This window comes from Sarcophilus harrisii, chromosome 6, assembly GCF_902635505.1.
Source record: "Sarcophilus harrisii chromosome 6, mSarHar1.11, whole genome shotgun sequence".
In the NCBI taxonomy this organism is placed as follows: domain Eukaryota; kingdom Metazoa; phylum Chordata; class Mammalia; order Dasyuromorphia; family Dasyuridae; genus Sarcophilus; species Sarcophilus harrisii.
The window spans coordinates 241,518,190-241,543,596 of NC_045431.1; the positions used below are offsets into that span (position 1 = coordinate 241,518,190).

The 25,407-nt window shown below is 55.2% G+C and overlaps 3 protein-coding genes across 5 annotated transcripts in view; 1 reads left to right on the forward strand and 2 right to left on the reverse strand.

The window, feature by feature from the left end:
* Positions 1-1,314, reverse strand: part of OVOL1 (ovo like transcriptional repressor 1) — an 8,195-nt gene extending 6,881 nt beyond the window's left edge. The window contains exon 1 of the mRNA XM_031944148.1: positions 1,029-1,314. Coding sequence (XP_031800008.1) covers positions 1,029-1,128 — 100 coding nt within the window. The 5' untranslated portion in view covers positions 1,129-1,314. The remainder of the gene's footprint in view (positions 1-1,028) is intronic.
* Positions 1,315-15,708: 14,394 nt separating this feature from the next.
* RNASEH2C (ribonuclease H2 subunit C) lies at positions 15,709-17,157 on the forward strand. The gene is made up of 4 exons (XM_031941438.1): positions 15,709-16,030; positions 16,525-16,634; positions 16,739-16,858; positions 17,059-17,157. Exons 1-4 carry the CDS (start codon positions 15,721-15,723, stop codon positions 17,089-17,091), a joined length of 573 nt encoding a protein of 190 aa, XP_031797298.1. The 5' UTR covers positions 15,709-15,720; the 3' UTR covers positions 17,092-17,157.
* A 1-nt stretch (position 17,158) lies between these two features.
* Positions 17,159-23,902, reverse strand: KAT5 (lysine acetyltransferase 5). Of its 3 annotated transcripts, none has more exons than XM_031941437.1 (14): positions 23,651-23,902; positions 23,479-23,545; positions 22,778-22,846; positions 22,548-22,684; positions 21,985-22,167; positions 21,794-21,868; positions 21,628-21,702; positions 21,301-21,549; positions 21,055-21,144; positions 20,688-20,828; positions 20,470-20,563; positions 18,106-18,265; positions 17,937-18,018; positions 17,159-17,611 (listed from the first exon to the last, which is right to left on the reverse strand). In XM_031941437.1, exons 1-14 carry the CDS (start codon positions 23,660-23,662, stop codon positions 17,477-17,479), a joined length of 1,569 nt encoding a protein of 522 aa, XP_031797297.1. In that variant the 5' UTR covers positions 23,663-23,902; the 3' UTR covers positions 17,159-17,476. The 3 variants fall into 3 exon arrangements, with proteins under 3 accessions (XP_031797297.1, XP_031797295.1, XP_031797296.1); XM_031941435.1 differs by having other exon boundaries at positions 21,985-22,140; positions 23,651-23,738; XM_031941436.1 differs by lacking the exon at positions 21,985-22,167 and having other exon boundaries at positions 23,651-23,738.
* Between the last annotated feature and the right edge of the window lie 1,505 nt (positions 23,903-25,407).

The window sequence follows — 25,407 nt, forward strand, 5'->3', positions numbered from 1 at the left end:
GAAGGAGGAAAGGAGGGAGGCAAGGAGGGAGGGAGGGAGGGAGGGAGGGAGGAAGGAAGAGAGGGAGGAGGAGAGGAAGGTGAAAGAGGAAAGAAGGAAGGAAGGAAGGAAGGGGGAAAGGAAGGGAGGAAAAAGGAAGAAGAGAGGAGGAAGGAGGGGGAAGGAGGGAGGGCGGGGGTGAGCCCAAGGCCGGCCTCCAGGACCAGGGACCCCAGGCGCGGGGGTGGCGAGGCGGAGCCTCGGTCACGGGGTCCTGGGCAGGGGGGCCACAGGGAGGGAGGAGGCGCTCGGGGTCAGGCCTGGGCCCCTACCGCCGGCCCCGCCCAGGTTGGCGGGAGGAGAGCCCTGGTCCCCGCCCCGGCCGGAGGAGGTGTTGGGGCCGGCGGCGGCCGAGGCCCGGGCTCTGGGCCCTGAACCCGGGAATAGGGTCCGGGCGCCGCGCTCACCTTTGGCACAGTCCGAGGCCTTTATCAGATCCCCGGCGGCGGCGGAGCAGGAAGTCCAAGCCGGGAGCTTTGGAGCTGCCCCTCGGAGGCCGGGAAAAGCAGCCACCTGGCGAGAGCCCCCCCCCCCCGAAGGGGCGCCCCCAGCCGCCAGAGCAAGATCCAGAGTGGCCCGGAGCCCCGCGGCCCAGCCCCGCCAAGCCCCCTGCGGCCTCCCCTCCTGCCGCCCCCCGGCAGCCCCCTCGCCCCGGGGCCCCCCCCCCCCGGGCCTGCCCCCGCCCGCCCGCGGAGACGGCCCCCAGCAACAGGACTCGGTGGCCAGACAGGCAGCAGGACCGCGGGGATCCAGCAGAGGCGGCGGCTTCCTCGGAGGGGATGCCGCCGGGCGCCCTCCCTCCCCAAATAAAGCAGCAGCCCTCCCCTCCCCCTCAGCCCTGCCGCGTCCAGGTCTCTTCACCCGCTCCGGGGCCCTGCCAATGGCTGGCGGGGAGGGGGAGGGGGAGGGGGATGCCCCCAGCCAGGCCGCTCGGGGGTGGGGGAGGGGCCGCGGCCCGAGGGTCCCCGACGGGGCGGCCCAACACTCACCGGGCACGTAGATCTCGCCGCGCTCCTCGTCCGGGAGCTCGCTCCAGTTGCGCTTGCCCGTGGAGACGCAGGGCTTCTTGACGAGGAAAGCCCGGGGCATGGTGGCTGCGGTCGGGGCGCGCGGGGGGCTGGGGCGGGCGGGGAGCGGTGGCGGGCGGGGAGCGGTGGCGGCCCGACGCCGCGCCGGGAGCTCCGCAGCGGGGACTCTGAGGGCGCGCTCTGGCGGGGCCGGCCCGACGGGCTCCCGCTTTATGGGCCTGTGCGGCGCTCGGGGGAGGGTGTGCGTGTGCGCCTGGGGGGGCAGGGAGGGGCCGGGGCGCTCTCGCCTAATGAGCCCGGCCGGGCGTGGGGCGAGGACGGCGCATGCGCGCAGAAATAACGGTGACAAGTCACCTAGTGGTGTTACCTGCGGAACCGGTTCTCCCGGCGCGGCGGGGGGCGGGGCGGGGCACGGCGGGGCGGCTGGGCGGGGGCGGGCGCCCGGCGCGGTGGAAGACGGAGCCGGGGCGGCGGGGAGAGGGCCGGGAGCACGTCGGGGCGGGACGGAGGGGCGGGTGCCTTGCAAGGAGCCTCGCTGGCGCTCCGGAGGGGCGTGGGCCCGGTCCCGTGGGGGCGGGGCAGTCGAGGGGCCCGCTTGTGCCCGAGTTGCCCGGAGGGGATAGGGGCGACCCGAGGGGGCTCTGGGCCTCTGTGGCAAACCGGGTCGGAAAGGAGGGAGCTGGGGGTGGCTGCCCAGCGGGCCGCAGGGGAGGGAAGATGCGGGACCCGGGGGTTTCCGATGGGGAAATGAGGAGGAGAGGCGAGGCAGGGAGAGCGGAGATCCGTCCCTTGCCACCGTGTGGTGGCCCTGAGTTCGGTTTGCCGGAAGCCTGGTAGGCAAGTGTTTAGATAGGGGTAGAGGCGGCGCCAGGGGTGATTGGGGCCTTAGGGGTTTTGGGGGCGGGGAATGGGGGGAGGGGCTGTTGTTTGGGCCTGGCTTTGGGGTGCGGGGCGGGGGGATGGGGGGATGGGTGCCAGGCCAGGGCTTTTGCCTGGGGTTTGCCCATTGCGTGAGGAAAGTGAGCGAAGGGGGGGTTGAGGTTTATGCAGGGGATAGCGCGGGAGTTGGGGAGGCGGTTAAAGTGTAGAGATTAGAGGGGGATGGGTGGTTTTGGGGTACGAGTGGTGTTTGTAATGAATGGGTTTTTGGGTGGCTTGGTGTTTCGGGGTGGGTGGGTTTGGGGGAATGGAGGGCGGGGATGTGGGGAGGGAATTTGGGTGGGGGGAGGGAGGTGAAGGCTGGGTAGTCGGTTGCGTTGGAGTGTTGTGGGTGGTTTTGGTGTGGATAAAGCTTTTGCTTGTATTTTTCTTGGTTATTTGGTGGTTTTGTTTTTTTTTACTTTTTGGTTTGTTTTGGTTTGTTTGTTTCTTTTGTTTTCTTTTTTTTCTTTCTTTCTTTTTGTTTTTTTTTTTTTTTTTGGTTGTTTTTCTTTCTTTTATTTTGTTTTTGGTTTTTGTTTTCTTTCTGTTTTTTTTTTTTTTTGTTTTTTTTTTGCTTTTTTCTTTTTTTAAAAAGAAAATGTTTGGGTTTGATAATTTTTCTGTTTAAAAAATAAATTTGTGTTTGTTTTCTTGTAATGTTTGGGATGTTTTTCTTTTGTTTTTCCTTTTTTGGATAAGTTTTTTGTTTTTTTTTTTCTTGTGTTTTGGTTTTGTTGTTGGATGTTTTTTTATTTTTAAGGGTTTTTTGAAAGAAATGGTTTGGGGGGGGGGGGAGAGGTTTTTCTATAGATGGAATTGGGTTTTGACCAGGGTTGGTTTTTCTGGTTTGGGATGCTTGTAATTTCTTTTTTTTAAAAGAGTTTTTGTTTTTCTTTACGAATTTTTTGTTTTTGTTTGGGATTTGAAATTTTTTTTGTGCTTTTTTGTTTTTTTCATGGTTTTTTTGTTTTTTTGGGTTGAAGGGAAGTATTTGTTTTTTAAATATTTTTGACTATTGTAGTTGTTGCATGTTGTTTTTTCGTTTGTTGAGTTTTTTCCGTATTAGTTTGAGGTGGGAAGTGTAAATTTTCTTGGTTTTGTTTTTCTTTTTCTTGTTTTTTTGGTTGGTTTTGTTATTTTTAAAATTTTGTTTTATAATGGTGTTGTTTCTTGTTTTTTTTTTGTTGAGTTTTTCTGTAGGGAAAGGGAATTCATTTTTTTTTTTTGGTTAATAGTTTTTTGTGGGTTGGTTTTTGGTTTTTGTTTTCTGTTTTTTGGGGTGTTTTTCTTGGGGGAGATTTGTTATTGTGAAATTGTTTTTTTGGTTTTAGTTTGTGATAGGTTTTGTTAGTTTTTTTTTGTGTGTGGGAGTTGTGCTGGGTGTTGGTGGCTGTTTGGAAGTGGGATTTTTAATGAGTTTTTTTTTTAAAATCATGGTGCAATGGGATTTTTTATGAGTGAAACTTGGTTGGTTTTTTGCTTTTGTGGCTTGTGTTCTTTGTACTTAATAGGTGAATGTGGAAGTGTTCACTGCTTGGGTGGTGGGGTGGGGGGGGTGCGTGTGGAAAGTGTGCTGGCTTGGGAATGCGTGGAAAATTGGCTGGCATAAATAAAATTTATTGTTTTATTTAATTAGGGATAAGAAATAAATAAATTGAAAAAGGAGAAAGAAAATAAATGGTGATAAAAGTGTGGTGTAGGATTTTGGCCTGTTTATTTTTGTAGATGGTTTTTTTCAAGATTTGGGCTGGATATGGTTTTGTTTGGTAAAATGTTTAGTGTTTGGGTGTGGTGTTAGGAATTTGGATGGAATGGATTTTGACGGGGTGGCTTCATTGGTGCTTTAAGTGTTTTAATTTGGTTTTTTTGAAGGTTATTTCTTAGTATTTTTTGCTGTTTTGCTGATGGGTACGGTTTTCTTGGCTTTTTGCATAAAAAAGAAAGGGCAAAATTTTGTGTATGTAGATTTTTCTTTTGATTTTTGGGAGATAAAATTTGCTAAGGTTGCGGGAGTGGTGGTTTTGGGTATGTTTCTGGGCTTGTGTGTGGTGATTGCTTTTCAATTTACAAATGGCTTAGTGTTCTACTTTTTTCATATTCTAATGTTTTTTTCTTGCCAAGTGTTGGGAGTGGGGTGTGGTTGGCTTGTATTTCCAGGCCAATGAAAATTTTTTTGAATTTAAGATTTTTTGGCTCTTGAAATGTTGTTTGCATTGGTTGGATTTTAAATTGGGGAATGGTGTTTTTTTTTTTTTATTATTTTGTTTACAAAATATAATGGTATTAGTTGAGTTGAAAACTTTTGTTCATTTTTCCTTCTCCCAATGGGGGGTTGACCATTGAAATATAGTGTAATTAAATAACAATATGTGTATAAGTGATGTTTTTATAGATTCAAGAAAGTTTTTATATATTAGAAATGAGATTTTATGGAAAATTGACTGTAAAGATTTTTTTTTCTTTTTTGGTTTTTTTTTGTAAAAGTAATAATTATAATTTTTGTTGCTAGAACTTATGGTAGGTATTTTTACAATATTATCTTGTAATTGCTTTTATTAATTTTTCTTCACTTCCATTCGATGGTGGGTAGTTCCATCAGTTGAATTGTCGTTTATCTAGGGATAAATTATGTGTGAGAAGGGGTTTTTGTTGAAGGAAGGATTGTTAAGTAACCAGGAAGAAACAAAATGTAAATAGTTTATACTTTTGTGTTTCTTCTGTGTAGTGTTTCTTGAGTTGATTTTTTGTCAAGAAAATAGCTTATGACATTCAGTTCGTGTTAAGTAATAATGATCTCCTTGGTTTTGCTTTTTTCAGCATTGTTTTGCTGTTTTCCAAGTTTTGTATTTCTGGTTTTTAGAAATAATTTTATAAATTTTAACTAATTTTCCTAACCTTTATGATGGGCATCATTTCTTTTTTAGTTGGCAATAAATAGGGGCTTAGAAAATTTTGGTACATGAGGTCCTTCCTTTTTAGTATTCTTTGGGTATAAGTGTAGGTATGTGTTTTTTTTTTAATTTTAAGAATTAAAGTTGTTGCTTTTTGTTTTTTAGTTTTTTTGGTCTTCCTTTCTCCAGATTTGACAGATAAATTATCCCTTGTTTCCAATTGTTGTGGTTGTCATTCTTTCTGCCCAAGTCATGTACCTTATTTTCTGACCTTATTTTCATATGGGGTGGGAGATGTTGGTCTCCATTTCTTAGCCAGTAGCACATGGTTTTGATGACTGCTGCTTTATAATGTGGTTTTAGATTTAGTACTGCTAAGCCACCATCCTTTGTAATTTCTTTTTATTAATTTCCTTGAGATTCTTGACCTTTTGTTCTTCCAGATGAATTTTGTTATTGTGTTTTCTAGTTTATAAAATAATGTTTAGGCAGTTTGATTGGTGTGGCACTGAACAAGACAGAATCGTCGTTTTTATTATATTAGCACGGCCTAGCCATGAACAATTGACAATTTTCCAGTTGTTTATGACTTTATTTGTGTGAGAAGGTTTTGTAATTGTGTTCATACAGTTCTTGGGTTTGTCTTGGCAGGTAGACCCCCAAGTATTTTATTTTGTCTACGGTTTATTTTTTGTTTTCTTTTTATGTTGTAATTTCTTGTATGTGTGTGTTTTTTTAATTATAGCATTTTATTGACAAAACATATGCATGGGTAATTTTTCAGCATTGACCCTTGCAATCACTTCTGTTCCAACTTTTCCCCTCCTTCCCTCCACCCTCTCCCCTAGATGGCAAGCAGTCCCATACATGTTAAATAAGTTAAAAGTATATGTTAATTAACTCTAATTTATAAAAAATCAAGCCATTCTCCAATTGAAAAATGGTCAAAGGATATGAACAGACAATTCTCAGATGAAGAAATTGAAACTATTTTTAGTCATATGAAAAGATGCTCCAAGTCATTATTAATCAGAGAAATGCAAATTAAGACAACTCTAAGATATACTACACCTGTGGATTGGCTAAGATGACAGGAAAAATAATGATGATTGTTGAGGGGATGCGGAAAACTGGGACATTGATGCATTGTTGGTGGAGTTGTGAACGAATCCAACCATTTTGGAGAGTAGTTTGGAACTATGCTCGTTTATCAAACTGTATACCCTTTGATCCAGCAGTGTTAATACTGGCTTATATCCCAAAGAGATTATAAAGAAGGAAAGGGACCTGTATGTGCACGGAATGTTTGTGGCAGCCCCTTTGTAGTGGGAAAACTGGAAACTGAATGGATGTCCACAGTTGAGAATGGCTGAATAAATTGTGGTATATGAATATTATGGAATATTACTGTTCTGTAAGAAATGACCAACAGGATGATTTCAGAAAGGCCTGAGAGACTTACAGAACTGATGCTGAGGAAATGAGCAGGACCAGGAGATCATTCTATACTTCAACAATACTAGATGATGACCAGTTCTGATGGATCAGGCCATCCTCAGCAACGAATCAACCAAATCATTTCTAATGGAGCAGTAATGAACTGAACTAGTATGCCCAGAAAAAGAACTCTGGGAGATGGACTAAAACCATTACATTGAATTCCAATCCTATATTTTATGCCTACCTGCATTTTTGATTTCCTTCATGTTAATTGTACAATAATTAGAGTCTGATTCTTTTGTACAGCAAAATAATGTTTATATGTATAATTTATTGTGTATCTAAGTTATATTTTAATATATTTAAATCTACTGGTCATCCTGCCATTTCGGGGGTGGGGGGGTAAGAGGAAAATTGGAAAAGAGGTTTAAATTGTTAATGCTGTAAAGTTACCCATGTATATATCCTGTAAATAAAAGGCTATTAAATAAAAAAAAAAAAAAAAAGAAAACGAGAGTTGGAACAGAAAAAAAAAAAAAGTATAAAATCCAATATACGTATACATATTTATACAGTTATCTTGTTGCACAAGAAAAATCAGATTTAGAAACAGGGTCAAAATAACCTGAGAAGAAAAAATCAAAATGCAAACAGACATTAACAGAAAGAGTGGAAATGTTATGCTGTGCTCCACACTGATTTCCCAGCGTTCTTTCTCTGGGTTGTCTACAGTAATTTTAAGTGAAAATTTCTCTATCTCTTGCTGATGGGCTTTGTCAGTAATATAGAGGAATTCCGATGATTTGTGTGGCTTTATTTGATATCCTGCAACTTTGCTGAAGCTGTGAGTTGTTTCCAGTCAGTTTTTGGATGATTTTCTAGGCTTTTGTAAGTGCATCATCATGTCATCTGCAAAGAGTGATAGTTTTATTTCCTCATTGTCCGTTCTAATTCCTTTCATTTCTCTTATGTTATTTCTTGTTTCTTATGTTGAGTAATAGCGGTGATAATGGGCAGCCTTGTGGATGTTAGATCAATCTAACCATAAAATAAACAAGAAAGAAAGCAGGGAGGTTAATAGGATCCTAGAAAAGCTACATATGATAGATGTCTGGAGAAAATTGATTTCTTCTTCATATCGAGTAACCAATCAGAATCGAGGAGCTTTTATAAAGCAATTTTTTGAAAAGATATGGCGACCAGAGTCCAAAAGCATCGTCCTGCCAACCGCGTCATTCTCTGACCGCTGTGCTGCAATCCCTGGAGAGGAGCGCTCACTTCCGAGGGCCAGTGGGGGTCGCTTGAGGGACGTGGTATCAAGGCTGCCGGGTCAGTCTGCTGCTGGGCTGGGTCAAGCAGGTCCCTCCTCAGGGCTGGCTCCTTCCTGGGTCCGGCCTGACGTCCCGAGGCCTTTACTGACCTTTCGAGACCTCCCCATCCCAGACTCAGGCTGGCCAAGGTGGCTAGAACTCACCAACCGGCTGCCCCCACCCAGCCTCGGGAACCTGAAGGGTTGTCCTTCTCCCTGGTGGCTGGGAAGAAGGAAGAAGAGATTTGGACTTCAGTGCCCTTTGTGTGGACAGCAGGAAAGGGCCATGAGCGCTGAGCATCCTCCTCATCCTCCTCCAAGGGGAGGACCCTCCTAGCTCCACCTGGGCTGGGAACAGGTAGAAAAGACCACATGACCGAGGGGTTGGGGCCAGGGTAATAAAAAGCAGAAGAGGCTGCAGTCATTCGAGGAAAGGCAAGGGCTGGGGACCAGACAAGGTGGAAGGTCAGGGAGTGAGCGGGCAAGAAGCAAAAAGGCAGGAACGGGGGAAGATCCCGGTGGCCAGTGACCTCCGTACCCCAAAGGATGATGGCTTCCAAACTGCAAACGGCCTCCAAGAATTGGTCTGGTATTTTTGTAACAGATGGGTAAACTGAGGCCCAGAAAAAGGCCCCAACGAGTCAGAAAGTGCTTTGGAGAAGGGCAGGGCTTCTGACCCCTTTCCATTTGGACATAGCTCAGATCAGCAGGAAGTTTTTCTGAGGTGTGAAGCAAAGGGACCTCCCCAGAGCACTAGCCTTGGAGGCAGGAAGCCCTGACTAGATCTCTCTGCCTGCCTCAATTTCCTCAACTGTAAGGTGGGGATAAATAACAGCACCTGATCTCATCTGATCGCTATTTCTCAAGCACTTGGCAACCCTTGAGAAGCACAATTGCTGTCTTACGAAATGTCTTTTTGCAGCTTCTACTCATTACTCCCGCTCTCAGGGCTAAGCATTCATCCGCGGAACATTTGAAAAACACTTATTAAGTGCCTACTGTGTACAAAACGCCATGCCAGATGCTAGACTAATACACTTCCTGCCCTCAAGGTGCTTCCATTACTGGGGGGGGGGGTGAGTCACCCGGAGAGGGGGAGCCAGAATCCTTAGACCCGAAATCACCTGGAGCTTGTCCAGAGGCCACAGCTGGGACTGGGAGGGTCAGCCTTGGTTCTGGGCTATGTGAGGGACTGGGAAAGGAGCTGGAGGAAAGGCCGGAGAGGGGAGGGGGAAGGGAGCAGTGCTGGCTGATCGGATTAAAGACTTGGCACCTGACATCCCCAACTGCCCAGAGCAGTTAGGTGACTTGCCCAGGGTGACCCAGCACAGCCCGTGTCTGGGGTAGCTGCCCTGCTGCTGTCAACCCTGACTTATGTGGCGCCTGAAGGTCTGCCAGGGCTGGGATTTGGGTCTCCCAAGCTCAGACCAGTACAGACACCAGCTGGACCAACCCGGTCACCTCTGGGACCTGGGCAATGACCTGAGCGGACCCTGGCTCTCCTGGCCCATATGACCTCCCCTCCCTTTAGTTTTATCTATTAATGTTACTTTTTCATTCATTGTTTAGAGAAGGGAGCAAATAAAATCCAGCAGCTTCCCAGTACCTGGAGACAAATACAAATCCTCTGGCCCTAAAAGCTCCCTCTAACTCCTCCCTGCCCTGGCCACACATTGTGCAAGCCCCACACAGCTGTGCCAGCGCGTGACACTCACATCTGCCCGCCACACCTTTGCACCAGCCGGTCCTGATGCCTGAAATGCCCTTCCACGCTCACTTCTTCCTTCCTCGTTTTCTTGGCTTCCTTCTCGCCTCCCCTCCATGTCTGCCTTCCACGGAGGCCTTTTCTCCTGCTTCCGGAGCTTCCCTTGGCACCATCCGGATCTCGGCCGGACGCAGGTACCCACGTGCTGGGTGCCCGGCAGAGTGCGAGGGCCTGGAGGGCAGGGGCTGTTTATCTCTCTGTAAGGCAGGCACTCGGCCAGGGCCTGGCACATGGCAGAGGCTCAATAAATGCTTGTGGCCAGACGGACACGCCAGTGAGCTGTCAAGCCCGGTCACTGCTACTCCCAACTCCGGACCGGCCGCTTCTCCCCCGGCAGTCCCGGCCTAGCAGCGGCTCCGTTGGCCATTTAACCGCGGCTGTCTTCTGGAGGAGGAGGGCGGGGGGGGGGGGGGGGGGGGGGGGGGGGGGGAGGTGAGCTGGACTGCAGCCCGGGACCTTCTCTGGGGCTGACAGGGGCCTGGGGTGCTGCCTTCGGAAAGGGGCTTCGCAAGTAATTACGCCCATCCTCATGTGCACAAAAGCGCTTGTGGCCGCTAGAAACTGGAAACCGAGGCTGCCCAGCAGTCGGGGAATGGCTGAGCAAGCTGTGGTACACGAAGGTTATGGGATGCTCTCGTTCTGTAAGAAACGCCCGGCAGGAGGACGTCCGAGGGGCCTGGGGAGACCCACGGGAACTGATGCTGAGGGAAACGAGCAGGACCAGGAGACCATGGGACACGGCAACAAGACTGTGTGATGGTCAACGGCGAGCAACGCGGCCTTTCTCACAGTGGGGCCATTCAAGCCAGATCCAGTGGGCACCTGCACTTGGAGGCTTCTGGGACCGAATGGGCATCAAAGCGGGGCCCTTTATACATTTTTTTTCTTTCTCCTGGTTTTTCCCCTTTTCATCTAATTTTTTTTTTGTACGTGACAAATATGGAAATGTTTAAAAGGATTGTGCATATTTAATTTATTTCTAATTGTTTCCTCTTTTGGGGAGAAGGATGAAAAAAATCAAACCAAATCTTATAAAAATTGATGTTGAAAAGTATCTTTACCCATATTTGGAAAAAAAAATTGAAATTAAATTAAATATTGAAATAAATCAATTAGAGGAAATTATTTAGAATATGCTGTTTTTATAAATAATTTTTAACGTATTTGGAGGGGGATAAACAAATAACATGTGGGTACAGAGAAGTGTGGGCGTATTTGAAGGTGGGGGGGAGATAGACGCCCTCAGGGTGGGCTGGAGTAAATTTGAAGAAAGTCCGATCTGAAAGATGGGGGGGGGGTCCTCAGGCAAGGATGAAGTAAAGGGCGGGAGGTGGAGATGGAGGTTGGTCATGGAAGGGTACTTGGCAAAAATTTGGGAGGTGGGGGCGGTGTTACGAGTGAGGGAGGTCATTGGGCAGGGGGTGTCTGATGGATCGGAGGGGGATGGGTTGAGGCAGAGGGACCGGGAGAGGGTGTAGAGCGGAGAGCCGTGAGGTTAAAAAGAGGGATGTTCAAATAGGATGTGGAGGTGAATGGAGGGGTGGTTGGAGGCTTTTTGGTAGGGGTTCTTTGTGGGTTTTTTTGAAAGAGGGTTTTTTCTGTGGGCCAAGATGAGTAAAGAGGTAATAGGGTTGGGAGACGTGATGAGGTTTGGGCGATATCTGGAGTTTTTTGTGGGGCTTAGGGGGTGTGAGCGGGAGTGGGGGGAGTAGTTGGGATTATTGGAATGGGGTTGGGGTTTGGGATGAGGGGGGTGGGATGTGGAGGAGAGATTGAAACAGTGTGCGGGTGGCGGGCAAAGGGGATAATGGAAAATGGATTGGGGAGTAGGGGGTTTAGAGCGGGGTTTTGTGGTTGGGCTTTTTGAGGGGAGGTTGGGGCGGTGAGTTCATGGGAAGGTTCAAGGTGGATGGTGCTTTCTTATTTGAAATTGGAAAGTTGGGGTTTTTGTTATTTTAGAGGGGGTGATAGTATTGGTAATTTAGGATTTTTGGACGGAGGTGGGGATTTTGGGGCGGATGGGAGTTTAGGGTTTGCATGGGTTGGTGTGGGAAGTGGGGGGAGAAGTGAGGTGGGGAGGGGTTTGTGTTACTTTTTGAAGCGGTTTTGCTGAGGGGAGGGTTGCTTGGGGGGTGGTGCGTTTTTGGGGTGGTTGGGAGTGTTTGGGGCATGGGAGGGCGGAAAGCGAGGGGACGGAGGGAAGTGTTTTGAGGGGTTGGTGGTGGCGGTGGGTGCGGAGCGTGGTTTGTATTTTTACGGCGTTATAAAGTGGTTTGGGTTTTTCGTTTGTTTTTTTGGTGGTTAGGGTGTTTTGCTGTTTTCGGGGTTTATTTGTTAGGGAAATTGAGGTACGGAGGGGTGGTGGGAGTGGGTGAGTTAGGGAAGTTTGCTGGATGGTATTGATTTTTCGTTTTGGGTATACGGTATAGGTGTTTTGGCTTTTGGTTTTTGGGCGGGGTGGGGGGGTGGGTTTGGGGTGGGGGGGGTTAGTTGTTTGCGTGTTTATGTGTTTTGGAGGGGGGGATTTTTGGTTTTTGGCGGTTTTTTTGCGATGGGTTGGGGTGGGGTTATGTGGTGGTGGTTATGTTTGGGGGAGTTTTGGTATTGGATGTTTTTGCGTGGGGGTTTGGGGCGGTGGGGGGTTTGGGGTGGGGGTTTGGGGTGGGGTTATGAGTTTAGGTTTGGGTTGCGTGAGGTTTGGGATGGGGGGTGTTGGGTGCTTTTGGAGGGGTTGGTTTGCCGTTTGTAGGCGGTGGGGGGGTTGGTGGGTGGGAGTGTTTTGGAGGGGTGGGGGAGTGGGTGCGGTTTGTTTCGTGGCTGCGTTGGTGGTTTTGGGAGAGGGTGGGGTGGTGGTGGTTTGATAGTTATTTTGTTTAGTGAAATTGGATGAGTGGGTTGCTGTTTTGCGTTTGTTATGTTGTTTTGGGCGGGTTTGTTAGGGTGGGGTGGTGCTTGGTGTTGGGGGAGATGGGGGGGTTGGGCGAGGGTGTGGCGGGAGCTTGCTTGGGGTGGGGAGGTGGTGGGTTGTTTTCTGTTTTGGTTGGTGTTGGTGGTATTGGTGTTTTGGTTATGGGGTGTTGGATGGGGTTTCGGTGTTTTTGTTTCTGTTTTGCTGTTGGGGGAGGGGGTGGGAGTGGTGTTGCGGTGGTGTTTGGTGGATGGAGGGGAAAGGGTGGAGGGTGGTGTTGGTGGGGAGGTTGAGTTTGGTGGGCGGGGTTTGAGTGTTGCTTTCGTTGGTGTGACGTTTGTGTTCCCCGGTTTGGGTGGTTTGCGTAGTGGGGATGTTTGGCCTGGTGTTGGTGGTGTTGTGTTGTTCGGCTTTTGGTTTTAAGCGGGTTGAGGTTTTGGTGGTTGAGTTGAGTGAGTTTAGAGGTTGGAGTGGTGGTTGTTGTGGGAGTTTGGTTTGCCGTTTTGCTTTGTAGTGAGTGTTTTTCTGTTTTTTGTGTATTTCTTAGTATATTCTTTTAGTTGTTGGGTTTTGTGTTGTGTTTTTATTATAGTTTTTCAGTTTTTTCTTTAGTTTTGTGTTTTGTGTTTTCTAGTTTTTGTACTTATTCCTTGTGTTTCACCTGTTTTGGTTCTTGTGTGTTGTTTTTGGATTGTTAAGTGAGTTTTGGTGTTTAAATTTTGTGTTTTGGTTTTTGTTTTGTTTTTGTTTTTCTTTGTTTTTTTGTTTTGTTTGCTTGGAGTTTTATATTTTGTTTGTTTTGTTTTTGTTTTTGTTGGATTTTGTTGGTTGGCTTTTCTGGGTTTAGCTTATTTTTGGTTTTGGTTTTGTTGGTGTTTTTGGATTTTAGTATTGTGGGTTTGACTGTTGGGGGTGTTTTTAGTTTTGGAGCTGTTTTCTGTTGGGTTTGTGCATGTTGTTGTTAGGTTTATGTTTGGGGTTGCCTGTTTGGCTGGTTTCTGTTGGGTGGTTGGGGGGGCCAGAGTAAGTGGCTGGGTGATGGTGTTGGAGTGAGATGTGGGATGTGGGAGTTGGGGTTGTTTGGGTGCCTGACAAGACGGGCTGTTTTTTGTGTGGGTTTTGGCCTGGCAAGTTCAGGCCCGGGGGCGGTCGTTGGGGTTTGGCTGGAGGGCCGTGAGAAGGGCTGGGTTGGGGTTGGAGGCTGCACGGTGGATGGAGTTTGGCGGGGGGCCAGGTGCGGGTTGCCAGGGAGCCGATGGCCCCGTGGATCTCGGCCTGCCGAGGTGGAGCTGCGGGCTGTGTCCAGTGCTGGAGCCTTACCTGGGAACTGCCAGGCCCGGCTGGCAGTAGAGGTGCTGAGGGGGGGGCCAGCCCTCTTTGCTGAAGTTGTGGGCTTGGGCACCGGGTGGTTTTGATTGCTGGCTGAGATGGGAGTTTCAGGCCAGGAGTTAGGCCTGGTGTGGCAGGGCGGGGGCCGCCAGCGCCCTGGCTTTTTATGACTGTCCGATTTAGAATGGTTTCTTGGGGCGGGAGGAGGGGGCCCTGTTTTGCATTTGTGGCGGGGTTTGGTTGTGCAGGAGCCTGACTTTGCTGCTGACGGTTTTTGTGGGGGAGTTGGGCGGCAGTTTCTGGATTTCGGGCTTGTGGTTTTGGCTTTCTCTAGAGTTTGGCTGTTGGGTAGGGGCGGAAGTAGGGGTCTTTGGTGTTTCGTTTCTGGCTGGGCGGCCGTGTGGTTTGCGGCATGGGGTTTGCAGGGTTAAGGGGCCTTTTGTGGGAAGTTTGGCACGGGGTGCCTGGCTTGGGATTTTTGCTGGTTGGGCAGGGGGAGCTGGTGTTGCAGTTTCTGGTGGAAGTTCCGGAGGGTGGGTAGTGGCGGAGTGGGGACCAAGCTTTGCGGGGATTGGATTTAAGGGCGGGACCGTACGGGATTTGTTTCCTGGGACCGGGATGGGATTGCCTGGAGTAGGCTTTTTGGGATTGCCGGGCCTCTCGGGGACGGGAGAGCAGGGGGGCCCCGGGAAGTGTTGGGTTTTGGTGGCTTGAGGGTGGACAGCCGGGGTTTTAGAGGTTTACCACTGTGGGGCCTGTTTTGCCTTGTGGCGTTTGGTTAATGGTGTTTTCTGGGTGGAAATTTTGAGGGTGGTTTGCCTACGGGGCCCAGAAGCCTGAGGGCCTTCTCTGGGTGGTTAGCGTGGTGCCTGCAGGTTCCGGAGGTTTTCTGTTTCTCGGTGGAGCTCGAGGTCCTTACTTGTTGGAGTGCGTCGGGTCCTGGGATTACAGGGCTGGGCCCTGCAGGGCGGGCCTGTTCCGCCGATTTGGTTTGTGTGTGGTTCTGGGGAGGGGGCGCCGTACTTGGTTTTGGGAAAGCGTTTAGCCACCCGGGTCCACCTGTTAGCGGGCGGGCGCTAGCCAGTGCCCGTATCTTCAGATTTTGCTTTGTTCCCGGAGCGGAGGTTCGGTTTTTTCAGGAGCCGCGGGTGAGTGGCGTTTGGCGGCGGGGGTTGGAACTTGGCGTTGGGAGTTTTTCTGTTGCAGCCCAAGGTTTGGGTGTGGCGATTTGCTTTGTCCGGGTCGGTGGTGTGGGAGGGCGGGAGGGGGCCTGGTTTTGGAGACGGATGAGGGATGCTTTGGCTGGGTTTATTCCTCTTCCTGGGGCCTATGTCCTGAAGGGCGGGAGGGGGCGGCCTGGCTTGGGAGAGCGATGGAGAGGGGGCCTCCTAAAAGATTTTGGTAAAAGTCTTGTGTGGCTCCCCGGGGAATGGCGGAGGGTGGGGTTTCGGCCTTGAGGGTTGGTGGAAATTTGTTTTCGCGAGGGTTGAGAAAGTGTGGTTCCTTTATGTATTGGGGGTTGAGATGGAGTTTGGGGTTTCCTAAGGGCTCCTTCTGGGGAGCCTAAGTGGCCCTCTAGGGAGGCCTGCGGCCCATGTTCCTTGGAAACCCCAAGACGGGGTGCTGCTTAGGAAAGCTGGTGCGTATTCACCCCTCCCTATGGCCTTTGCCCAAAGGCCCCAAGGAGGAAGCGGGTTGGGGAGCCTGGGGCTTAAGGGCACACGCAGGCTCCCTGGAGAGGACCCCGGCCCGCCTGGGACCGACCTGGGGGAGGTTTTTGCCCTCCCCGCGAGGAAATGGACACGGGCCCCGGGTGAGGGTTCGGGAGTTCGGGGGTGCAAAGGAGCAGGCCGGGGCCGGGGAAAAACCCCTCCCTGAACGGGGTTGCCTTTCTTCCGGGGAGGGCTGCCGGAAAATAAAAGTGGTTTGTAAAGGAAAGAAGCTCCCTTGGGGAGCTAACGCCCCTGTCCCCTTCTCAGGGAAGGCTGGGGCTGCAAGGCCCGGAGAGAGCTCCGCAATCCAGAAATTGCAAGATTTTTACCCAGAACGCACTAGGGCGTAGCTGCGTTCCTAGCGAATGTCTGTACGTGATGTCGGTGACGTCAGCGCGCCTGGCCACTATGAACTACGGCTTCCATAAGGCGGCGCGCAGAGCGCAAGCGCGTGGCGTTCGGCGCGAGTTCCAAGCGCGTCCCCCACGCCAGCGCACGCGCAACAGGCTCTTCGAAAAGATGCCACACGGCGCAGCCCCCGCGCTCCCGGGCCTCATCCGGCTGCAACCGAGCTCCGTGCGCGCCGCGACGCCAACTGCGCTGCACCTTCTCCCCTGCGAGATCCGGCACAACGGGCCCGCCGCCGTCAGTCGCTTCTTCAGCCCGGCCATTCGGCCGGGGCCTTCAGGTGCCAGGAGCATGCGCGCCGGGGCCGGGGGGGAATGGACTACAATTCCCGTCAGGCCTCGGGGTAACGGGGGGGGGGAAGGCTCTTAAAAATGTCATTGTTCTCCGTGTGCGCACGCGCCGCTAGGCCCGACCAGAAATGAAATCAGACTTGGGGCACTTGCTGTGTGCAGAGCCTTTATGAGTCCCAGCAGACCTGAGGCCACCAAGCCTTGCCCTCTCATCTTACACATGGAGAAAGTGGTGTTACCCCCCCCCCCCCAGTGACAGTCTGGGGCCCCTGCGCTTAGGGATTTGCATCCAGCCCTTTGGCTTTGAGCGTACTCTTCCCATAGCGGCTGCCTCCACTGGGCCCCTTCAAGGTAGGGCACCCCCAGGAGGGAGGGCTCTGTGGCCCATTTCACAGGAAGTCTGAGTCACCCCTGGAGGAGGGGGCCCCTCAAGCTTGGGGGTGGTACCAGGCTGGCCCTGACCCGCCGTGTCCCCTTGTCCCAGGGCCCACGGTGTCCTTCAGGGGCCGCAGCCTGCAGGGAGAAGAGGTGACCCTGCCGGCCGGCCACGTGGGGCTGGTGCTTCGGGAGGAGGACAAGGCCGAGGGCTCCGAGGTGAGTGGGCACTTGGGAGGGGGCGGCCAGAGTGGGTGCGGGGCACCTGGTGGGGCTGGGAGGCAGGATGTGGCCACATGACAGCACGTCTGCTCGTCCCTCAGGACCGGACGGTCCGGGCCATCGGCACCTTCGGCCACTTTACTCTTTGGGGCCTGGAGACCCCCCCGGGGCCAGATGCCCGGATGCACGGAGCCCTGAGCTGGCCCAGCCTGGCCGCTGCCGTGAGTGTCCTTCCTGGGGACCCCCATCCCAATGCCCCCCCCCACCCGGGGAGACCCTGCACTGTTGGGGGGGGGGGTGTCAGTCCAGTTCCCATCCCTCTGCAGGAAAACCAGTGAAGGGGAAATGGGGGGGGGGGGGAAGGGACTGGACAGAGCAGGCCCTGGGGCAGTCCACTGGGGGGGGGGGGGGGCCCCTCCAGATCCACGCACCTGTGGCTGAGGATGACGGCTGAGGCGGCAGCTCTGAACCCCAAAGTGTTGCTCCCATCCCCCTCCACAATAAAAGAGTCTGGAAATTGTGTGGGAGTGAAGCCCCAGGTTCTGAGTCCCCCTTCCTGGTCCTACGCAGGAGGGCCCAGGGTCCATAGAAACACTTTATTGCCCATGAAGCAGGGCAGGGGTTCCTCCCCCCCCCCCCACCTTACAAAACCCCTGTACACACCCGCCCCTCCCCCCCCCCCCCCCCTCCCGATACTATACACAGCTGCCCCTCTCTCTGTACACGGGCCCGCCTGAAGCAGCACAGGCGCAGCCCCGGCGCTCTGGCCCGGACCCCCAAGGCCCTTCCCGGTCCAGGAGGCAAAAGAAGCCCAACGGGCAGGCCTGGCAAGGCCGAGGTCACCACTTTCCCCGTTTACTCCAGTCCTTGGGGGTGAAGTGCAGACACTTGGAGTCGATGCGCAGGAGCCGCTTCAGCATGGCCCGCTCGTGCCCGTCCACAATGTCCTCTGACAGCGTCAGGATGTACTGGCCCTTGGGGGGAAGGGCAAAGTTAGCCAAAAAGGAAGCCCCCGAGGTCAGGGCGGCTCTGGGGGAGCCCATGAGGGGCCCCCAACAAGGTCCAGAAAGGCACTCAAAGTGTATCCTTTGACCCGGCTTTGAACCCCCCTTCCCCCCTGGCCTCCAGCCTAGAGAGACAACTCCCAAGGAAACAGCCACAAAAACTGGGAACCCCCTGTGAGGAAGCTCCTGCAGCCCCGAGTAGTGAAACCGCCCAATTCTGCCACCAGTCAGGATCCCAGAGGCCCGAGGAGCCGCCATCTTGGCCGTGGGCTCCGGGTGGTGGCCCCCTCCCTACCTTGTAGTAGTTGATGAGGTTCAGGTACTGCAGGGTCGAGATGACGTCTTCCTTCTTGATGCTGGTGATCTCGCTGATCTCACTGCAAAGGGGGGGCAGTGGCATCACTGGCCATCCTGGCTCACCCGCACCCACCCCATCCCCGCCCGGCCCCTGGGCGAGGGCTCACTTAATGGTGATCTGGGGCCGCTCCCCGCTCTCCGACTTGAGTCCCATGAGGATCTCCAGGATGGTCTGTGACCAGTAGCTCCGGTAGGACAGGAGGCCAAGGTCCGAGAGTGGCTTCTCGGGCGTGCCCGTCTTCCCTTCCACCTTGGAAAGCTCATAGCCTGCCAGGAAGTGAGAGACGCGGAGGTCAGAGGATAAGAGCCCTTGGCCCTGGCTGGGGTGGGGCCGTCCAGCCAGGGTCTTTTGGCCCGAGGCCGCCAGGAAGGTCACTTGGCGCTCTGAAAGATCTTAAGTGAACCCCCCTCCTTTTGAAGAGGTCCCAGCTCCTTCAGGGTTGCACCCGGGGGGGGGGCCGGTGGGACCCCTTTTATTCCGTCAGTGCCAGGTGCCGGCCGGCTTCCCAGGGCACCTCCTTAAAGGTATCGAGCCCAAACTGCCGCCCAAGGCCCAGTGCTGTCCCCTCCTGGCTTGGAGGCCTAGGCCCTGCTAAGGGCCCCCATTTTTCATACTCCCACCTAACCCCCAAACTTGGGGGACGCCAGCTCTCTAGGAGTCCCTCAGCGGCCCCAGGGGCCAGAGGAACAGTAGCTGGAAGCCCTCGGGTGTCCCCTGCTCCTCCCCCTCCTCTCTGACCCTCTGCTGGGGCCCTCTTCTGCCTGCATGACCTCCAGCTCCCCTGGATCGAGGGGCTGTCTCAGTGCTGAGGAGCCTTTCTGGTCCGAGCAGCTCAGACCGGACGCGCTGCAGACCGCTGACCCTTAGTCCCACACGGGGCGGCTGCCGGCTCCCTCCTCGAGGTCACCATTTCTCCAACACGTCCCCTTTCCTCTGACAAAGCCCCCGCCCCCTCAGTCTGGGGTGACTGCGGCAACCGTCTCTGGCCTCTGCCCGGCCTCCAGGGGCCAAAGGGACGCTCCAGAAGCCCAGGTCTGATCTCCTGCCACCTATTCCACAAACCCTCGGGCCTCCCAGGCCTCCAGGCCCTCCAAAGTCTCCATAACCTGCTGCCCTCCCACCTTACTTCCTGACCGACGCACGCTGGCCTCCTGCTGTTCCATCTCAGGCTGTGCCCTCGCCCCCCCGCTCCAGCCCGCAGAATGCTCCCACACCCCCATGCCGCCTGGCCTGGGAAGCCTTTCCTCTCCCCCATTTATCCTGCCTGGGGCTCCTTGCAGACGCGTGGGTACGGAGCTTTACACACTGGGCCCGTTAGAAGGGTTGCTCCTGGGGGGCAGGGCCCACCTTTACCTCTTGGTACCGCCAGCACTTAGCACAGGGCCTGGCATACAGGAGGTGCTTAATAAATGCTGAGGCACCACTGAGTATCGAGTCCCATTTTCTCTGTAGGAGCCATCCTCCCTCGATAGCTCCAGGGGGCAGGCCCGCCTCCCTGCCCTGCCATCCTCCGCACCTCTGGTACCCAGCACACAGCAGGCATCCAGAAAACGTCTATAGAGGGAAGCAACGCCTTAAGGAGCACGGGAGGGCCTCAAGGCCAGGCCTTTGCTTCCCACCTTGGGCCGCCGCTGAGCCCGGCAGGTGGGGCCCTCAGGGTCCAACAGTGGCCTCTCCCCCACAGGCTGGCAGGGCACAACAGACTCACGCACGTGCCTGTACCCATGCACCCATGCCCACGCACATGTGTGTAGCATGCGACAGCATGCACAAGGTACATGCAGGGGGGCCCCACCCCCGCATCTCTGCGTTCTCATGACGTGGTCCAAGCCCTTCTTAGTGGGCCAGTCCTGGGGGCTGGGGCGCCCGGGAGGGCCCACGGGATGTCAGACTCTGCCCCGGCCCTTCTGAGGCTTGAAGCCCTTGGTCCCTGCTGCCTCCCTTTCCCTGAGTGACCTCGAGCTCTCTGCAGGCCGTCCTCCTCTGTCTAAGACCCTGGCCAGCACCAAGCCACGTCTGGTTCCCTGGGACCCCTGGCAGACCGAGGCCTCAGCAGTTCTGGGGACTGGCCCTCGGGCCGTCTATACCACATTTGGGAATGGGCAAGGGGGGCTCTGCTAAAATCTGTGTAAGTGCCCCCGATGGGGAAGTGCCCTTGTGGGGCATGACCGGCGGCTCTACTGAAACCGCCACGTCTCAGTCTACTGTTCGTGGACCATCTCCCCGATGATCATTGAGGGTCCATCCCGGGAATCCAAGCGCACCAGCTGGGCACAGACCTCGCCCTCCGGCCGTACGAGGCCGGGACATCGGCACCTGCCCACGCCCGTCCCCCTCTCCTCTGGACTCCTGGGAGGCAGGTCGATGCCAAAGATCCTCGTCCTTGGCCCCCCCCGGTGCTGCAGCTCTCGGCGCGGGGTCCGTGCTCCCCGGCCCAGCAGCCTCTTCCCCCCACCCCTGCTGTACTCACTGAACTCGATGAGCAGCTTGCCGTAGCCGCGGCGCTGGTACGGGGGCAGGGTCAGGATGCAGGCCACGTTGTAGTCCTCCGTGGATTCTTTCTCCTAAAGGACACAGAGTGAGCCTGTGAGTCTGAGGGGACAAGGATGGGGACGGGGGGAGGACAGCCAGAGGGGAACTCGGACAGGGCCGGAGCAGAGGACGGCCTGGGACGCCCCCAGGACTGACCTTGGAGAAGTAGCCGACGATGTGGAAGCCCTTGCAGTCGTACTCGGTCATGACGTAGAAGAGGAAGGGGTCGGTGTCGTAGTACAGGGTCTTGTGGTCCAGGAAACACTTGGCCAGAAGGCAGAGGTTCTGGGAGTAACTCTGGAGGGAGGGAGGGGCGGCCTCAGTGACAGCGCCCCAAGCCGGGCCCACACCAGGCCGGAGGCTTTGGGCACACCCCCGGAGGGAGGGGGTCCACACCAACTCCGGACCTTCTCTTCCAAATCCCATCCCAGCTCTGGGCACCTGCTCCTGCAGCGGTCCCGTGCCAGCCTTGGGGGATGGGGCTGGCTCAGGGGAACCCCACCGCCCTCCATCCCCCCCCCACCTTGTTCTTGCGCCCGTCAATCTCGAAGAAGGAGATGGTGCCCTTTCGGTAAATCTCATTGCCCGGGGGGTGTCTCAGGTCACATTTGGTCTGAGGAATGGAGGCCAGGAAAGAGCACGTGAGGGCGGGGGGAGAGCGCTGAGAGCTTGTCTCCGCCGTTCCCCCCCCCCCCATGGCTCCCGACTCCCCTCCCACCCCAGGTGCACGGCCCCTCCATGCTCCTTCGCGGGAGGGGCGGGGACCCACCAGGTGCCGCTGCAGACACTTGAGGCTCTTGCCGTACTTGAGGCAGAATTCACAGAGGTAGAGCACGGGCAGGGCGGTCAGCTCCTGGGGGTACGGGGAGAAGTACCAGGGCTTGAGGCGGTGGCGGCCCAGCTCGATGCACTCGATGTTCTTCATGCGGGTGACGATGTCGTCGTGGCTCCGGTCGGACACCAAGCTGCCGGTCATGCGGGGGGCCGACGGGATCCCGTCCGAGCTGTCCTGGGAGTCCTGGGGGCGGTTGGGAAGGTGAGCGCGTCGGCCCGCCCGGGGGCCGGCCGCCCCCTCTCCCGCCTCCCCCGGACCCACCTCATCGGTGCCTAGGCAGTTGGACTTCCTCTTCCGTCCCGGCTGGGCGGCCAGGGCCCTCCGGGCCGAGCCATTCTGCGGAGACAGGAGGGGGAGGGTCGGGGTGAGCCACGGGCTCCGGGGGGGCGGGGGACCCGGCGGCGCGGGAGGGGAGCCAAGCACCCACCTGAGGAAACACGGAGGCCGGCGCGGTCTCGCTGGGTACGGGAGTCGCCGGTGAAACCACTTCCACTTTTCGTTTCTGCAGAGAGAGACCGAGAAAGGTGGGTCAAAGGGGCAGGGGACCTGGGTCCTGGAGGAAACGGTGGGGACGAGGGAGCTGGGCTCCGGAGCTCCAGGTGAAGAATCCGAGGGTACCGTGGAACGGTGGTTGGGCTGCAGGCAGGAGCTGGAGGAGAGGGGCTGGTCAGGCTCGCCGCCGGGGATGGCCTCTCGCTCCTTGGGTAGGTTGAAGCGGAGCGTGATCTGCACTGGGATCGGCAGTGTCTTCCCACTGGCCTGGGCCGAAGCCGGCTGTAGAGATAGGTCCAGGGTCTTCCTCTGGGGGAGGGGGAAGGGAGCGAGGGGGAGGGGAGGAGGGGGCCCCCATCAGCCAGGTGGGTTCCCCCCCCCACCCCTTCCCCCTGGGCCGGCTTCCCACCCCAACTTCGTGGGGTTTGGTGACTGAATTCTGAAATCTACGATTCAGTAGCACCACCTCCTCCCTCGGACCCGACCTTGATCTCTACAAACCCTGTCCGAGCTGCGGCCTTTAGGGCAGGGCTGCCTCGGGCCCTTCTCATCCTCCTCATCCTCAGCCTGCGGCCCGGGAGCCCAGGGACCACGGTGGTGACGCGCGACAGGGACAAGCGAGGCGGGGGAGGGGCCTGACCATCCTGGCGGGAACTGTCTCCGGCTCGCGTGTGGCCGCTTCTACTCACCACCTCCCGCTCAGGGGAGCCCGGTCTGGACCCAGGGAGCCCATTTTTTGTGGGGGTCTTGGCCTCTTTCTTAGGAAACTGGATCTTCTTTAGGTCCAGCCTGTCATGGGTCACCCACTCATCCAGGCGCTTGTTGACTACAGACAAGGGGAGAAGTAGAGATGCCAGGGTGCCCCCCAGTCTCCTCCTCTCACCCCCCCCCGACCCCCAGGAACACCCCCTCCACTCACAGTCGATGTAGTGAACATAGAAGAGCTTCCGGCCGCTGATGTCCTTCACGCTCAGGATCTCTGCCAAAGCTGCAAGGGAGGAGGGGGCTGACGCTGGGACCCTGGGCAAGGGGGACGGAATCTGGCCTCCTCCAGCTCCAGTCCCTCCCCAGGAGGCCCAGACCACCCCCTCCTCTTCCTCAGGTGGGCCCCGGTCTCTGCCCTTGGATTAACCTTGGACTGCCCTTGAGGGGGTCTGAGGCCTCTGGCCCCGCCCCCTCCTTAGGCTCCACCCCCTGCACCCTAAGGGTTCTTAGCCCTGCCCCCTCCCCTCCTAGGCATCCATCCCTTGACCCATCTACCTCTTTCAAGGGGGTGGGGTGGGGGTAGGGGTGGGTCCTCAGGCCTGTGGCCACTCCCCACCAAGCCCCGCTCAGGGCGCCTCGGGCTCCACCCTTGAATTTGCCGCGCCCCTTTTCATTATCCGCCCCGCCCCCCCCAGGTCCCCGGGCCTCCTGCCAAGCCCCCTCCCCAGCCACACAGACCACGTCCCCTCCCCCCAGGCCCAGCCTGCTCTGGACCCCTTCCCTCTCAGGTAGGCTTAGGCCCCGCCCCTTACAGGAACCACGCCTATTGGCTTAACAAGCCCCGCCCTCCTCGCGGGGCTCCATCGCCAGGCCCCGCCCCCGCGGTGCCCGTTGGCTCCGCCCCCCGTCACTCACGCCACTCATCCTCGTTGTCCTGATTGCGCCGCAGCACGGGCAGGCGGCAGCCCTCGATGACCTCGCCCTGGGGAAGATACCGCGGTCAATGGGGGAGGCCGGGGGAGTCGCCGCCGAACTGCGGATGCCTCCGCCCCGCCTCGCCCCGCCCCGCGCCGGGCCCCGGACTCACCACCTCCGCCATCTTCCCTCCCTCCCTCAGGAGTCGCTTCCGGCCCCGTGGGGTGACGTCACGTCCTGCGTACCGGCACCTCCCCGATGCCAGCTCTGGGAGCGGAGGAGTAAAGAGGCCTCCGGGCGGAGGGGGCCGGGAGAGGGAAGGAGCCCCCGACCAAGTACACGGCGCGGGCGGCGAGGCCGGCTCGCTTTCAGGAGCGCTCGGCCTCCAGGAGGGCAGGCGGCGTAGCGACAACCTCGGGGCCCCAGGCCGGATCCGGGGCGGGACGAGACCTGGAGCCTCGCCCTCTGGTTGGAAGAGAGCGGGGTCCTTCACGTGACGTCGTTCGAGCGCGTCGGGGTCACGTGGTCGCACGCGACCACGTGATGCGGTTGTTGTTGTTCTGATGGAACCCGGAGCCCCGCCTTGCCGAGCGCCGCCCCTGTTCTGTCAATCGCGCCCTTGGTTCGAATCCTGCCTCTCATGCGCGCAGGTTTTGTGGCCTGGGACAAGTCACTCGCTAGTCCGGGCTTCAGTTTCCCTATCTGCAGAACGTGGGGGGATGGGTCGGGACGGGCGCCGAGGTCTTTTCCCAGTGCTTCCTCTGTACGCTGCGCAGTCGCGAAGCGCCGAGTTCCAATGCTGCCTGCGGGGCTCTGGCTCCCTCCCTCCATCCCTGGCTGCCTCCGTGCCCCGACCCCGCCCCCCGCCCCCTCTCCGTTCTTCCACGGCCTCGGTGTTTCCCCAGGCAAACTGCTCTGCGGCAAGCGGCGGCTTCTCGGATAGATTCGCTTTTAGTTACCAAAGTGGTGGGAGCAAAGGCTGCCGGGAGAGACCAACGCAGGCGCCCGTTTCCATCCCGGAATGAGGGTCCCACCCTGATGTCCTTCACAGTAAACACAAGCACTTCCCCCAGACCAAGGTCCGCTTGAATTTTTACGGCCACTGGTCATCACTTTGACATTTGAAACAAAACAAGGAAATGGGTGGTGGGTTCCTTGGGAGCAGGAAGTGTCTCAGCAGATGAGGGGATGTGGGTGATGTTGGGGCTGGCTTTCTGTCAGTCAGACCCGGTTTCCTCCGCAGGGCAGGAGGCACCAGAGCCACCAGCCGTCAAAGACAGAATGTCTCTCTTCCAGTCCTTCTTAGCCCTTCTATACCTTGTCTGTTACTGTTATTAATTATGATAAGGTCTAGATTTAGAATGAGATTAGGGTTCCTGCAGGTCAGGGAGTTAAATGATAAGGTCTAGTGGCAGGTTTGAGATTCAGGGAACCAAATGGAGAGGTTTGGCTCCCCTGCACCCCCTTGGGATTTGCACAAGAGTTTTGGGGAACCCCCCTCTGGCAGCACAGAAGTTTTCTGTAAAATAATTTACGGACCCCGAAACCTAGATTGATAAAAAGGTTTATTATGGGGATTGGAAGAAAGATTAGAAATCCTGACTGAGGCATAAGGTCTGGTTAGGGAAATAGGTGAGATAAAGCGAGGGTGGCACTGGCAAAGGATACCATTCCAGCAGGCAGAGGTTTCCTTGGCACAGCGTGGCACGTTTGGAACCTCCACAAAGAGAGGGTTTTAGTTTGGCTCTTTTGTAAGGGAGCTTTAGCTGAAGGGAACTCGGGGCTGGGTTTCAGCTTGAGTTGAATTGAATTCAATGAGTTTGAGGACTGAGGGACCCCGAGGATGGAACGGTTTGTCCCTGGGGGTGGGTCCCTCACTGAGGCCCAGTCGAAGATTTTCTCCTTTAAGGATTTGTAGAGTTTCAGGGT

What these genes read in the sequence shown, in the direction of transcription:
- RNASEH2C (XM_031941438.1), top strand. Translation starts at nt 15,721, where the DNA reads ATGTCGGTGACGTCAGCGCGCCTGGCCACTATGAACTACGGCTTCCAT. An exon ending in CATTCGGCCGGGGCCTTCAG is followed by an intron (nt 16,031 to 16,524) that starts GTGCCAGGAGCA and finishes CCCTTGTCCCAG; the next exon opens with GGCCCACGGTGTCCTTCAGG. An exon ending in GGCCCAGCCTGGCCGCTGCC is followed by an intron (nt 16,859 to 17,058) that starts GTGAGTGTCCTT and finishes GGGCCCCTCCAG; the next exon opens with ATCCACGCACCTGTGGCTGA.
- KAT5 (XM_031941437.1), bottom strand. An exon ending in GCTCCCCTGAGCGGGAGGTG is followed by an intron (nt 22,168 to 22,547) that starts GTGAGTAGAAGC and finishes CCCCTCCCCCAG; the next exon opens with AGGAAGACCCTGGACCTATC. An exon ending in AGCCCAACCACCGTTCCACG is followed by an intron (nt 21,869 to 21,984) that starts GTACCCTCGGAT and finishes CTCTCTCTGCAG; the next exon opens with AAACGAAAAGTGGAAGTGGT.